Consider the following 15,423-nt stretch of genomic DNA (forward strand, 5'->3'; position numbering starts at 1 on the left):
CCTTGTCCCATGTACAATGTTGTGCCCCCAATTTTTTTTCTAGAAATCAGTCCTTTCTTTAAGTAAGAAAAGGAAAAATTAAAAATATATGGAATAAGTGTAACATATTTTTATTAACATGTTTTTATATGTGAGATACATAAAGCCTTTGCTCCTAGACCTCAGGAGTTTGCCCATTAAATATACATATCTGGCTATCTCTGTTATGAGCCCTAAATTACTGAGTTTATGCTCTCTCTGCAGGTCCAGTCCAGGTGCAGCAGCAAGGAGAACATTCTCAGAGCCAGTGAGTATATCATTATTTCAGATGGACTACTGGATTAGAACTTGTGGTTCAACAAGAAGGAAAGCTAAAAATGACATTTTGGTGAAAGAATAAAGAAGAGCACTGGGGAAAGTTTATGTCAAGAATATGAATTTTAGAGCTTTTGCCTTCTAAAAATAACAGTATCAATATATTAATGAATATTTCCCTTATCACAATTGTTTTTGCAAGTCCTGACATCAGAACTTTGACAGGACTACTGGTTAGGGTAGTAATGACCTCCTCTGTGACTCCAAGATGAGAACCCTCTTTAATTGCCCCACTGCCAAAAAGTTATTTGAAAACAGACTAACTGAAAATAATGTAATATAAATCCACTAAATGAATCTAAAAAAGAAAAAAAGGACCCCTAAGCAGGTACATCATAATCATTTCATTAATATGAATTCCTAAAAGATGTTATCTTCACAGGCAGCATATTTCAGAACATAGTGCCCTAAACCAAAGATGAAGAAACCTTATTTTTCTGTTTTATCACCAATAACATTTGCATGGAAGTCATTTGACTTTGCGTATTATTCATTTTCTGACTTTGTGTATTATTCATTTTCCTATCTTATAAAAAGGAAATATAAATAGCTTTTCCTTACCTGTATCCTTGAAATGATGTGACATCAAAGGTTGTGCCTTGAAAGCTTTGGGATTCTAAGAGAAAAGTGCTGTATAAATGCTAATTTTGTAGATATTGTTCTCTGTCACTTAATATTAATGGTATCACCCTATCTTCTTCCTGATCATTATCAAGAGAAGAAGTGCAGGAGGACAATACTGAAATGGGTCCTTACTTATACCACTGGGAGTTTTAGTAAATGGAATGATTTCTATTTACAGTAGAATGTCTGTATTATTTAACAATTTGAAAAGTACCTGGAGAACTTCAAATAGGTAAAATTTTGTTTCATTTATTTTTTTTAATGTAAGATTTTCCCATTTCTGTGTTGTAAATCTGCTACCTTAGCTTGAAGACCTTGAGTTATTAGGCAAGCACACTTCAGTTGTTTGTCCAGGACCTTCATATTAGAGTTATATAAAAATAAGTGCAAACAGGCATGTTTAACTTGTATACTTTTGTGAGTTTTCATAACATCTGACAGGCATGTGAATCTGAGGGAGGTGCTTCAATAATAGGAGATGTAAAGTCCTATAATCCCTTAAGACCTAAGGTTGAGAAAACTAAGAGTCAAGGAAGTGATGATTGAATATTTACTAAAATAAAACAACAGAAATAAATGAAATTTTAAAATGACATTTTTGATGATTTCCATTTATTGTTGATCCTGAGATGATGATGGATCACTGATAGTGATTGTGGTGATTAGGAATTAAAAAAATTTCTTACTGAGAACAGATTTCTTTGAAACCTTTTTCACCTCTATCATGGATCTTTGTGCTGTTAGAACTGCTTTCATTTCACTTATGCTCTAACTGGCTTGTTGGTTGTTAATCACTTTGGATGGACCTTATGATGGTCCAGGTTTTTCTGTTCACCTTTTCTTAGGATAAAATAATCATGTAGATGGTCCATATAGCCATTTAGATCCATGTAGAGAGCCCATCCAACATTGTAGCCTCTTAGTTCTGTGAGTTCTATAAGTTTAAGGTCGTTCCTCTCAACACTGCTTTAGTAACTCATACTCATGCCCATAGCCACACCCAGGACTTTTCATGAGCTGTTCTACCTCTGAACTTCTTAATCTCATTGCTTATTTAGTCTATTTCTATCTTTTTTTCTTCCTTCCTTTGCCATGTAATACTATATTGCAGTCATAGAGACCCTATTAGCAGTTCTCCCATTCTCTCAGTGCTATGTCCTGCCTCTATTCCTTGGGACCCTTTCCCTCAGAGCATAAAATATCCATTCCCCTTATTTTCCTAGAAAACTCTTACTTATCTTTCCATACTCAGTTCAAGTGTGATCTCCTCTGTGATGGCTTCTCTGAGTTCCCCCAAGGCAAGGTGACTAATCCTTCTTGTATACCCCATACAGTTTCTTCTATTTTAATCATTTTTTCATTTACTTACTGAATTAACTATCCTCAAGGAAAACATTTCCAAAATGTAGCTAATAAAAAGAAAACTATGATCAACTGCTTTTTTAGCACATATAAAAATGTATCAAAGCAAAAATCAGCAGATACTAGAGAAAGGAAAAAAGTTAGAACTTAATAGAGCTTGTTCAGAATTGTCCAAGGAAGAGTTAACTTTGGTAACTTTGTTCAAGCAAGAGGTAACTTTCCTTTAGCACCTCAAAACTATTGAATTGGCCAAAAAGTTCCTTCGGTTTTAAAGTAAAAATAAGAGACACATTTTTCATTTTCACCAAGAACTTTATTGAACAATGTATTCACCGTTTTGTTCCACTACCTTCTGCCATTTTTCAGGCAACTTCATAATTCCATCTTCCCAAAACTTTTTATCTTTTTGAGCAAAGAACTGTTCCAGGTGCCTTTTACAATCTTCTAGGGAATTGAAATTTTTTTCATTAAGAGAATTTTGTAAAGACCGAAATAAATGGAAATCTGAAGGTGCAATATCTGGTGAATATGGCAGATGAATCAGAACTTCCCAGCCAAGCTGTAACAGTTTTTGCCTGGTCATCAAAGAAACATGTGGTCCTGCATTACCCTGGTGGAAGATTATGCATTTTCTGTTGACTAATTCTGGACGCTTTTCGTCGAGTGCTGCTTTCAGTGGGTCTAATTGGGAGCAGTAATTGTTGGAATTAATCATTTGGTTTTCCGGAAGGAGCCCATAATAGAGGACTCCCTTCCAATTTCACCATATACACAACATCACCTTCTTTGGATGAAAACTGGTCTTTGGTGTGGTTGGTGGTGGTTCATTTTGCTTGCCCCATGATCTCTTCCATTACACATTATTGTACAATATCCACTTTTCATAGCCCGTCACAATTTGTTTTAAAAAACAGTCCATTTTTGTTATGTTTAAGTAGAGAATCGCATGCGGAAATATGGTCAAGAAGGTTTTTTTCACTGAACTTATGTGGAACCCAAACATCAAAGCGATTAACATAACCAAGCTTGTGCAAATGATTTTCAATGCTTGATTTGGATATTTTGAGTATGTCGGCTATCTCCCACGTGGAGTATAACGATGATTGTTCTCAGTGAATGTCTCGATTTGATCGCTATCAACTTCAACTGGCCTACCCGACCGTGGAGCGTCGTCCAGTGAGAAATCTCCAGCACAAAACTTCGCAAACCACTTTTGACACATTCGATCTGTCACAGCACCTTCTCCATACACTGCACAAATCTTTTTTTGGGTTTCAGTTGCGTTTTTACCTTTCTTGAAATAATAAAGCATGCCGAAAATGTTGCTTTTTTTCTTCCATCTTCAATATTAAAATGGCTACACAAAAATTCACCAATTTTGATACGGTATTTTTTTAATGCACACTGATATTGTAGCTGTCACAATACAATCTAACAAAATTGCTTCGAATGAAGTTAAAGACAAGTAAGCACTACTAGAGCCCTCTTACAGAAAAAAACCAAATGAACTTTTTGACCAATATTAAAACAACCTGTTGATAAAAGGCTGAGCTTATTCTTACTCTGGTGAGAGAGAGTGCCACTTCAACAAAGTCTTAGTCTCAGAGTCTCAGAAAGGGAACGGCAAAGTCAGGATATTTATGAGGTTTTGAAATTTGATTTAAAGCAGTTCTTTTAACGTGGGCTTGATTAGAATTAAATAAGGATCATGATATAATCATTTAGAAATCACGGGCATGGCAAGGCAAGGACTTCTGAGTCTTGGTGTATAAACCGTTTGTTGGTGCTTTCTGTTTAAGAAGCTTCTGGAATGAGCAATAAAGTTATTTATAACTTTTATCTTCCAAGGAAGAATCTTCTGGAATAGTAAAGTTATGCTGATAAAGACAATGGAATAGTAATGTTATGCTAATGAAGACAGTAAGCTGTGCACTTACAGATGGTTTCAGGTATCAGAATTCCCCTTGTGATCAGCCTAAGCTGAAAGATAGACCATTAACATCTAAGGATGTGATCAATCAATCAATCTAGACCTTCACCCTTACTTAAGGAATCACAGTATTACATCAACTATCTAGGAAAGTTTTTTCAACCTTCATAAGTGTCAGTTTGCCTGCATTTGTTGTTGTTGGATGGTCATTTATTGAACTATTGAATGAGACAGCAGCTATATAGCAACATTTAGAACTGTGGAGGTCTCACATCTGAACCCTGCTACACAAATGTGAGAAGGATTATGATCAGAGTTTGTAGTCCTTTTTTCAGCCAGGAGCCAAAAGTGTCCAAAATTAAGCCAAGAACAACTATATGTCAACAAACTGGACAACATAGAAGAAATGGAAAAACTCTTAGAAACATATAATCTATCAAGACTGAATCAGGAAGAAATAGAAGGTCTGAAGAGACCAAATACTAGTAAGGAGATTGAATCAATAATCAAAAATCTCCCAACAACAAAAAAAAAGCCAAGAACAGATGGCATCACTGGTTAATTTTACCAAATATTTAAAGAAGAATTAACACTGATCTTTCTCAAACTCTTCCCAAAAATTGAAGAGAAGGAAACACTCCCAAACTCATAAGACCAGCATTACCCTGATATCAAAGCCAGAAAAAGATACCACAAGAAAAGAAAACTACAGGCCAATATCCCTAATGAATATAGATACAAAAATTCTCAATAAAATACTAGCAAACTGAATTTATCAGTACATTAAAAAGATCATTCCCTGTGATCAAGTAAGATTTACCCCTGGGATACAAGGACAGCTCAATATATGCAAATAAATAAATGGGATGCATCACATTAATAGAGTGAAAGAAAAAAATCATATGATCATCTCAGTAGACACAGAAAAAGCATTTGACAAAACTCAACATTTGTTCATGATAAAAAAAAAAACTCTTAACAAATTTATAGGTATAGAAGGAACGTACCTCAGCATAATAAAGGCCGTATATGGTAAGCTCACAGCTAACATCATATTCAATGGTGAAAAGTTGAAAGCTTTTCCTCTAAGATCAGGTATAAGATAAGGGTGCTCACTTTCGTCATCCCTACTTAACATATTACTAGAAGTTCTAGACAGAGCAATCAAGCAAGAAAAAGAAATTAAAAGCATCAGAATTGGAAAAGAAGAAACAAAGTAGTCTGTATTTGCAGATGACATGATTATATAGAGAGAAAATCCTAAAGACTCCACCAAAAAACAGAACTGATCAATGAATTCAGTAAAGTTGCAGAATACAAAATTGACACACAAAAATTCAGTAGCTTATCTGAACTAACAATTATCTGAAAAAGAAATAAAGAAAATGATCCCATTTATAGTAGCTTCAAAAAGAATAAAATACTTAAGAATAACTTTAACCAAGGAGGTGAAAGATCTCTACACTGAAAACTACAAGACATTGATGAAAGAAGTCAAAGAAGACACACATAAATGGACAAGTATCCTTTGTTCATAGATTGGAAAAATTAAATATTGTTAAAAATGTTCATACTACCCAAAGCCATCTGTAGACAGTAGACTATTCCTATCAAGGTTCCAATGGTGGGCTTCCCTGGTGGTGTAGTGGTTGAGAATCCACCTGCCAGTGCAGGGGACACGGGTTCAAGCCCTGGTCCAGGAAGATTCCACATGCTGTGGAACAACTAAGTAACTAAGCCCGTGCACCATAACTACTGAGCCTGCATTCTAGAGCCTGTGAGCCACAACTACTGAGCACGCATGCCGCAACTACTAAAACCCATGTGCCTAGAGTCCATGCTCCACAACAAGAGAAGCCACCGCAATGAGAAGCCCGCGCACTGCAGCCAAGAGTAGCCCCTGCTCGCCGCAACTAGAGAAAGCCCGCGTGAGGCAACAAAGACTCAGTGTAGCCAAAAGTAAAATAAATAAATAAATAAATTTATGTTAAAAAAAACATTCCAATGGCATTTTTTGCAGAAGTGGAAAACAAAAATCCTAAAATTTGTGTGGAATCATGAAAGACCCAGAATAGCCAAAGCTGTCCTGAGAAACGAGAACAAAATGGGAGCCATCACACTTCCTGATTTTAAGCTATATTATAAAACTATAATAATCAAATAGTATGGTTCTGGCATAAAAATAGACACATAGACCAATGGAACAGAATCAAGAGCCCAGAAATAAATCCATGCATATACAGCCAACTGATATTTGACAAGGAAGCAAAGGATATTCAATGGAGAAAAGACTATTCCATAAATGGTGCTGGGGAAATTGGATATTCACATTTAAAAGAAGGAAACTAAGGACTTCTCTGGTGGCACAGTGTTTAAGACTCTGAGCTCCCAATGCAGGGTGTCCAGGTTTGATCCCTGGTCAGGGAACTAGATCCCACATGCGTGCTGCACCTAAGAGTTCGCATGCCACAACTAAGGAGGCTGCCTGCTGTAACTAAGGAGTCCACGTGCCACAACTAAGGAACCAGCAAGCTGCAACTAAGGAGACCTCAAGCTGCAGCTAAGGAACCCACCTGCCACAACTAAGGAATCAATGAGCTGCAACTAAGGAGACCGCCTGCCACAACTAAGACCCAGCACAACCAAATAAATAACTATTTAAAATAAAATAAAAGAAGGAAAGTAGACACCTGTCTTACACCACTTACAAAAATTAACTGGAAATGACTTAAAAGACTTAAATGTAAGACCAGAAACCATAAAACTCCTAGAAGAAAACACAGGAAAAAAGTTCCTTTACATCAGTTGTCCCCAACCCCTGGGCCATAGCCCGGTGCCAATCTGCAGCCTGTTAGGACCTGGGCCGCACAGCAGGACATGAGCAGCGGATGAGTGAGCGAAGCTTCTTCTGCCGCTCCCCACCACTCACATTACCACCTGAACCATGCTTCCCATCACTTGCATTACCGCCTGAACCATCCTCCCCCACCACCCCAGTCCATGGAAATATTGTCTTCAACAAAACCAGTCCCTGGTGCCAAAAAGATTGGGGACTGCTGCTTTACATGGATTTTGTCGATGATATTTTGGATATTACACCTACGGGACAGGCAACAAAATAAAAAGTAAGCAAGTGGGACTACATCAAACTAAAAGCTTCTGCATAGCAAAAGAAACTATTAACAAAATGAAAAGACAACCTATAGAATGGGAAAAAAATATTTGCAAACTGAATACCTGATAAGGGTATATTAAAAGTATATAAAAAGCTCATACAACTCAATAGCAAAAATAAATAAATTAAAAATCCAGTATAAAAAGACCTGAATAGATATTTTTCCAAAGAAGATATACGAATGACCAACAGGTACATGAAAAAGGCACTCAACATCACTAATCATAAGGGAAATACAAATCAAAATCATGATAAGATATCACCTCATGCCTGTCAAAATGGCTTTCATCAAAAAGACAAGGGATAACAAATAGTGGCAAGGATGGGAAGAAAAGGGAACCCTCATTCATTGTTGGTGGGACTGCAATTTGATGCAGGCAACAGGGAAAACAATATGGAGATTTCTGAAAAAATTAAAAATAGAACTTCCATACTACTCAGCAATGCTACTTCTGTGAATATATCCAAAGGAAACAAAAACACTATGTTGAAAAGATATGTACATCCCTTATTCATAGCAGCATTATTTACAATAGCTGAGACATGGAAAGAACTTATGTCCGCCAATGGATGAATGGATAAAGTAGTTGTGTCATGTATACACACACACATAGACACACACACACACACACACACACACACACACACACACACACACTGGAATATTATTCAGCCTTAAAAAGGAAAGAATTCTTGCTATTTGCAACAACAAGGATGGACCTTGAGGGCATTATGTTAAGTGAAATAAATCAAAGAAAGATAAACCCTATATGATCTCACTTATCATAACAATCAAAAAAAACTCCTAGAAAAGGAGATCAGATTTGTGGTTACCAGAAGCAGGGAGTGTGTGTTAGGAGAACTGGATGAAGGTGGTCAAAAGGTACAAACTCCCAGATATAAGGCACACAAGTACTGAGGATATAATATACAACACGGTGACTATAGTTAACATTATTGTATGGTATATTTGATAGTTGTTAGAGTATAGGTCCCTAGAGTTCTCATCACAAGAAAAAAATTTCTTTTTCTTTTGTATCTATATGAGGTGATGGATGTTAAATAAACTTATTCTATTAACCATTTCACAATATATGAAAGTCAAATTATTCTGTACACCGTAAACTTACAATGCTGCATGTCAGTTATATCTCAGTAAAACTGGGGAGAGAAACAAAAACAAAATTAAGCCAATCTGAGGAGTTTTTAGAAGAAGATATAGGGTTATTAGCCAAACTACCCAATTTTCTGACTTCTTTGTTTGCTTACTGGACCCTTTTAGTAATATAAATGATTCCAGAGAAGTATACAGGCATGTAAGAACAACATTCTTATCTAAAAGCAGCACATGTTTTTCCTTCAAAGGCCAATATTATATCTAAAGCAGCTGAGCCACTGCCACTGTAATTTCATGAAACTTTCAAGTGAGGAGTTCTTTAGTCTTGGTGGCATTATCTAACTCGCCTACTAGTGTCTGAATCAGAGCATGTAGCACACTCCCTACTTTCTGCGCCTCTTGTAAAGCTTGAAGTAAAGAGGCTTGAGAAAGGAAGAAAGAAATCCAGAATTTCTCTGGAGTGATCATGATATTTATTCTTAAATCAAGGTCCACTTTTCCTACTTTTTTAAAAATTAAATTATCTAACAATCTTTTTTTTCTTCAAAAAGAAACTGATGGCTTAAAAATGGATCTTGGATGATGCTAGGGACTCTACTGAAGGCAGGCGTCAGTTTACAAAGATAGTAAGATCCTATCCAGTCTGTAGGCTTTGTACCACAAATCCAATACCAGTAATTGGGGAACACCCAATGACCTATTTGGGATCAAAATACCCATAAGTGGTTATCAAATATGTTATAACATTTGGAGCCACTCATCAAAAATAATTCTGCACCATACAATAAAATTTAAAGTGTTGAGTCCATTTAGAGGATCTGAAACAAAAGAAAAATAGTAACTTGTAAGGTGTATAAAAGTGAGACAGCCTCCAAATAATATATTGTTGTTTCTTAGTTCCCTTACAAGTTCTATTTCTTTTAAAGTTTGCTTCCCACCCCAAAAAATTAGAGAATTATTTTGGTGGAGTCAAGAACCTTGTCTTCTAGGTATGACCTAAGAAAGGGTTTTAGATTTCCATCTCTTTGGCCTGTTACATAGTGTGTCATTGGAAAAGTCACCTAATAGTTGAGCATAGTTCCCCAGGAAACCAACAGATTCAATTTGAGGAAGTGGAACCAAAGGAATCTGGTTGGCTACCAAAAATAATAATAATAATGTAGTGCAAAACCAGTTTGGTTGTATACTTTAGCTAGTTCACAAGTAAATAACAGCCAAGTATTAGATACATACCAATGAATGATTAAGGATGCAAACGAAGTGCAATATTAAGAATAGGGCAATATAGATAACAGTTAAAGAAACATTAAACCAGGGGAAGAAAGGGAAGAAAATAACAATGAAAATAAAGAACAATAGAATGCAGATAAAACTGTGGTAGTCCACCTTCTTATTCTATGGATCTTGGGTAGAAGCTCCCTACACTCATATGGTCAAAGGTCTTGGATGGAGGATGTCTCTTTCAGAGAATTGTCTGTTTCTAGAGGATTTCTAAAAACTCCTCGGCTTAAAATCTACAAATTCAGGAATGGATTATGCCTCTTTGGGAGACATGAATCCAAGGATCAAACCTTTAGAGTTGTATAGCTGTGCTGATTACTAACAGTACTTGATAAGGTCCAACGGGGTTCCAGAGCTGTCTTTCTCTGATGTCTCTTCCAAAAGACCACTTCTCTGGGTTTTAGGTCATACAAGGTTATTTAAAAGGGTGTTGATGAAAGGCTGCTTGTACCTGTTTATAAGACTTGGTGTATGGCATGAATAATTCCTTGCAATATTTAGCCATATCTGCTTGCAATAGTGTGGAATTTAAGGAGATATTCCTAGATGTATGTGGGAGAGTTGATGAACCACAGAAAGATTTGATCTCGTTGCCATTAAAGACAATGCCTTAGGTCATGGAAGTTCAAGAGTTTCTATGTTTGTTCTCTCTACCTTTCCTGAAGATTGGGGGTGAAATTAGTAAGTGGCATATCTTTCCAAAACTCTTTAGTAATAGGCCCAGGAAAATGGATGCCTCCATCACTAGAGAGAAAGGTCAGAATTCCCTGGATTGGGAACATGAGATCAAGAAAATTTTCCTACTATTAGAGTTATAGCTCTTTATCAAGGGAAGGCTTCAAACCATCCTAAGAATAAGTAAACAATCACCATGAACATATTCAAAACCCAGAGAGTAGTTTCATGAAACACATTTGGAGGTGTTTAAACCTCAGGAGGGGGCCCTGAGTTTTGGGCTCTTATCCATGTCCCACCTTTATATTCTTACCAGGATTATAGTGGTGACAGATGAGATAGAGTAAAGCTTTCCCATCAGTATTAATTATGTACAGTGGCAAATTTCTTCTTTAACTTGTGGATAATTTCATGTAAAATTTTTATAAGATTCTGTTTGAAGTCCTTCAGTGCTGCTAAATAGCTAATAGTGCAATTTACACCCAGCTTTCTCGTGGTACCTCTTTTCTGACTGGAGCTGATTGCTAGCATTCTATAATAGGGGCTTTGAACTCAGTTCGCTTTTGAAGCAAACACTTGGTCCCTTGGGGTATTATAAGGGCTATAATTTTAGTGAAGGCTGTCTGTCTGGCATGATGATTAGTCAAGACATTTCCTCTAGCTTCCATATTATCTCCTTTTGTTTGAGCTCCTATTTTTATAATAGCCACTTCCTCAGGAAGCATTAGAGCACTTAAAATTTCTATAAATTGCTAACCTTTTTTTTTTTTTTTTAATTTATTTGGCTGCGCTGGGTCTTAGTTGCCATATGCGGGATCTTCATTGCAGCATGTGGGATCTTTAGTTACAGCATGCGGGATCTAGTTCCCCGACCAGGGAACGAACCTGGGCCCGCAGCATTGGGAGTGTGGAGTCTTAACCATTGGACCACCACAGAAGTTCCTAAATTGCTAACCATTCTTAACTGAGATTCCTTCTGAGGTCAAGACCCTTCCTTGTTTCCAAAGCATTTCAAAATCATGGAATAACCCAAAAGCAAATCTACAGTCAATGCATATATTAACCCTAATATCTGTAGCTAACTAAAACTTCTGGTGTGCTCACAGAGTTCTGCCATCTGGGAAGATTTGCCTCTGACAAAGGATCATATCCTAGGGATGAAATTTTATAAAAATTAGGTAGGAAGTTAGTAAAGAGCTAATTTTAACTCACAAAAGGCCTGTTCATGTTTGGTGCCTAGGGAAGAGGTTCACTTTCAAAGGACTTGGTTAAGTCTTTTATTGGCATGGCAATTGCAGAAAAGTTGGGAACGCATGGCCCACGACAGTCAGTGAGACTCAAGAATCCTTTTTATTATCTCTTAGTTAAAGTCCATATTCTGTCAGGAGTAAGAGATTTACTTCCTTGAGAGAAATCATGTTCTAGGTAATGAACTTTACTTAGACAAAGTTGTAACTTCTCTTTGGAAACTTTATCCTCTTTGTGAGTTAAAAAAGTAAGTGGATAGATGGAATCAATCTTAGAGCTCACTCCATCTTTAGAACACAACGTTACCCACATGTTGAATTAGAGTAGGATCACAGGGAAATATAAAGTCTTAAGGTCCTGGTTGAGGACTTGTGAAAAGTAGGAGAGTGTTTCAGTAAATCTTTGCAACATAACAGTCAAAGTATATTTTGTATTTTCTCAGGAGAAGGCAAACAAATATTGACTATTTTGACCTAAAGAGTCATTAAAGAAAGCAGAACATAAATCTCCACAGTCAAATATGCAGCCTCAGGAGGTACTGAAGATAAAATACGTTTGGGGATTGGTACTACATGGAAGTGGGAAATGACTATTCTATTATGGGCCTGTTGTGCTGAACAAATCCCTATCCCCACCCATGCAGCATTTTGGCTGAGGGATAGAAGTGTTACAAAAACTAGTACAACATATGTTGCATCTTTTCTCTATTTGCTTTTACCTGTTAGTTTTAGTGCTTCTTTAGCTTCTGGTTCAAGAGAGCATTTTACACTTTGGGGTATAGGTTTCAATGGCTTGATTTGGGTACTAATAGGTTCAGCCCCTGTAATCCTCCCTATATTCATAGAATTTTTGCTCACAGAATGAAGAAGTCTGGCATCTCCTTCAGATCTTCAATTTAGGGTTGATTTAAATACAAAGATACTAGTAAATCAATTTCCAAATTAGCTATATTCTCTTTGCAAATAAGGGAGTCCTCAGAGATTTCAAGAAAGAAACCATCAGGAAAATATTTAACAATTCCATTATAGTACACCCTGCCTAGCAAGTTAGCAGGTATGATATCACAGAAGAAGGAAGAATGTTATTTTGTTAAATGTCCAAGGATAACAGTTATGAATGACATGGAACCAACAAAAGGATTATTAGAGATACCCACTGAGTAGCTTTTTTTACCCCATGGGGGAGATTGTGTAACAGTGGTCGAGTTTAAGATTGATAGTGTTTGCCTCTATATCAATTAAAAAAAAAAAATTTTTTTTGGCAAGGTTCTCTAATATTTAGAGAAATTTCTCCCTGGGAATTTAAGGGTAAAACAAAAAATACCCCTCATTAATTTATTTTTTTCCCCTTTAGCTTCTTAGCTAACACAAGATAGCTCTTTTTCCAATATCCTTTTTTATATAGTATCTGTAAGTATCTTTATCAAGAGATTCCCTCTTTTGGGATTTACTGACCCTGGTAGAAACATCTAGTTGTTTTATCTCTAATGCTATCAATTTATTCTGAGTTTTATTTTGTTTTTGTTCTAAGACTCTCAAAATATTCAGCAAGGTGCTTGAGTTCTGGCAGTGGCATTATTTCCCATACTAGTTTTTGCTTGCCTACTAAATCCCCTATTTGGCTTAAGACTGTTTACAAAAATCTAGAAGAGAGTTAGGAGTCACATCTGCTTTAACATCTACTCCTGAGTGCTGTCTAAAACTGTTAAAGAGCCTATCCCTGAGGTCTCCAATGTTATCCTTTCCTTGCTTGTAAGAATAAGTCAGAGCCCAGTCTACTTTCTCAGGAAGGACTTCTGGAATCGCCTCCAAAAGACTATGACCAACTTCTCTAGCTTTTCTAAACCCCTCTGGTTTCCTGTGCAGTTTAGGTTCTTCTGAGTTACCCTCAGGTTCTTCAATTCTGCTTTCTCATGGAATTTTTTGCGTCTCAAGCTTCCGCAAACATAAGAACTAATTGTTATAGAACTGGAAGCCCTGGGTATGTTCTTAAAATTATTCCAAATTTCTCTGCAAATTTCACTCTGCCCTTTCTAGGCTTTGGAAAGTCATTGATGACTCTCAGCTCAGAGGAAGAACGGAGCTTAAAATCAACTATAAGGGGATTTTTTTCTGTTCTGAAGGAAGTTAAACTTTAAGAGGTAACTGAGCTTTGGAAGTTTCTGGCCAGCCACAAGGAAAGGGGAGTGGAACAGAGGGAGAGATGGATGGAGGGAAATGGAGGAGTATAGGATGGGGAAAGAGAAATAAGATAAGATCCACTAGGTTCAAGGTATGATTTTGGAGGATCTAAACAAACATTATTTTAAGTTTTTCACATTTTAATTTTGCCTTGGCCAAGGAATTTCTTTAAGCAATTTTGGAATCTGAATTTCTTTTGGTTATTTCCTCACACCAATCAAAAATATCCAGCCCATTAGATGTTTGGAATTTTGTTCCTTTTTTGTCCTACAGCACCTCTCAAACAATTTTGTTTATAACAGAAGTTCCCCAAAGTGACCACTATAATTCTAAATTATCCTCGGTGAAATTAAAGATGAATACATAGATTTGGGGTATAACATAAATGCATGTAAAAAGTAGGATTCTGGCCTGGATAGAGGCATAGATTTAAGTTTAGACTAACACAAACGAGAACCTGTGAATAGTCCATCCAAGGTGTTGCTTGGACACCTCATACATCAGACTCCCCAACCTAATGAGTGGACTGTCCAACTACAGACTGACGTATTTGTAGTTCCAGAGCATCAAAAGCTTTGAAGGGGAGCTCTCTTCCACAGTCAGACTCTCACTAACAAAATAAGAACAAGGGAAGTTCTCAGAGGTTGATGGGTAACCCAGGGCAAAGCTTAATGAAAGGACACCACTTTGAGAAGAAACCTGAACCTCTCAATTCCCAGAGCCAGTTTGCAAAATAGACTTATTGGGGCCTACGCCCATATTTTTCCATATGAATTTTCCCCTTATAGAGGTATAACAGAAAATGACAAGGATAGACAGAGACAAACAGTAATGTTAGTAAGAAGATGGGTTCCTTATTCCTACGAGACAAAATAAATTTAGCTGTTGGGGAGCTCAAAGAAAATAAATGAGTGCTCAGTCTAATGTGAGACTTATCTCACTGTGGTGATTAGAGGCACTCCCATTCCCCAAAGCAGGAGGGTCAAGGGGTCTCAGAGGAGCTTGCTGTTGTCAAATCAAGAATCTTGCACTTTGGCGGGAAGGGGTCAGTCTTGACTGGGTCTCCTTATGGCCTCTAAGACTGTTGAATGTTGACTCCCCACAAATATGAGGTTAGTGTAGCCAGGGAGAATACCACCTTAACAGAGTATTAGTAGCGTCTCAGTGTGCGCTCAACATTGAGGTATTTATGATATTTTGAAGCTAGGTTTAAGTTGAGTTTTTCATTGTGACGGTTTGATTAGAATTGGGTGAAGATCATGATGTAACAGTTTAAGATGGGTGGATACAGCAAGACAAGGATTTTGTGTGTATGGTGTGTGGCTTTGTTTGGTTTTACTTTAATTTTGGCCTTTCTACTCTACAGAATAGATTTGCATGTAAGTAAAATTAATTACAACCTGAGCAAAGCTCAAGTTGAACAAAAGGGCCAATGCTAACTCCAGGAAACCCTGCAGGGGTCCCCAAAAATAAAGAC

General features: G+C 36.9%; 1 protein-coding gene across 15 annotated transcripts in view; it reads left to right on the plus strand.

Moving 5' to 3' along the window:
* Positions 1-15,423, plus strand: part of GPHN (gephyrin) — a 623,627-nt gene that overhangs the window by 439,022 nt on the left and 169,182 nt on the right. For all 15 annotated transcript variants that reach the window (XM_060294925.1, XM_030855270.2, XM_060294927.1 and 12 more), the window contains one exon: positions 244-286. In XM_060294925.1, the coding sequence (XP_060150908.1) occupies positions 244-286 (43 nt within the window). The remainder of the gene's footprint in view (positions 1-243; positions 287-15,423) is intronic.

The sequence above is a fragment of the Globicephala melas genome, chromosome 2 (genome assembly GCF_963455315.2).
Source record: "Globicephala melas chromosome 2, mGloMel1.2, whole genome shotgun sequence".
Classification (NCBI taxonomy): domain Eukaryota; kingdom Metazoa; phylum Chordata; class Mammalia; order Artiodactyla; family Delphinidae; genus Globicephala; species Globicephala melas.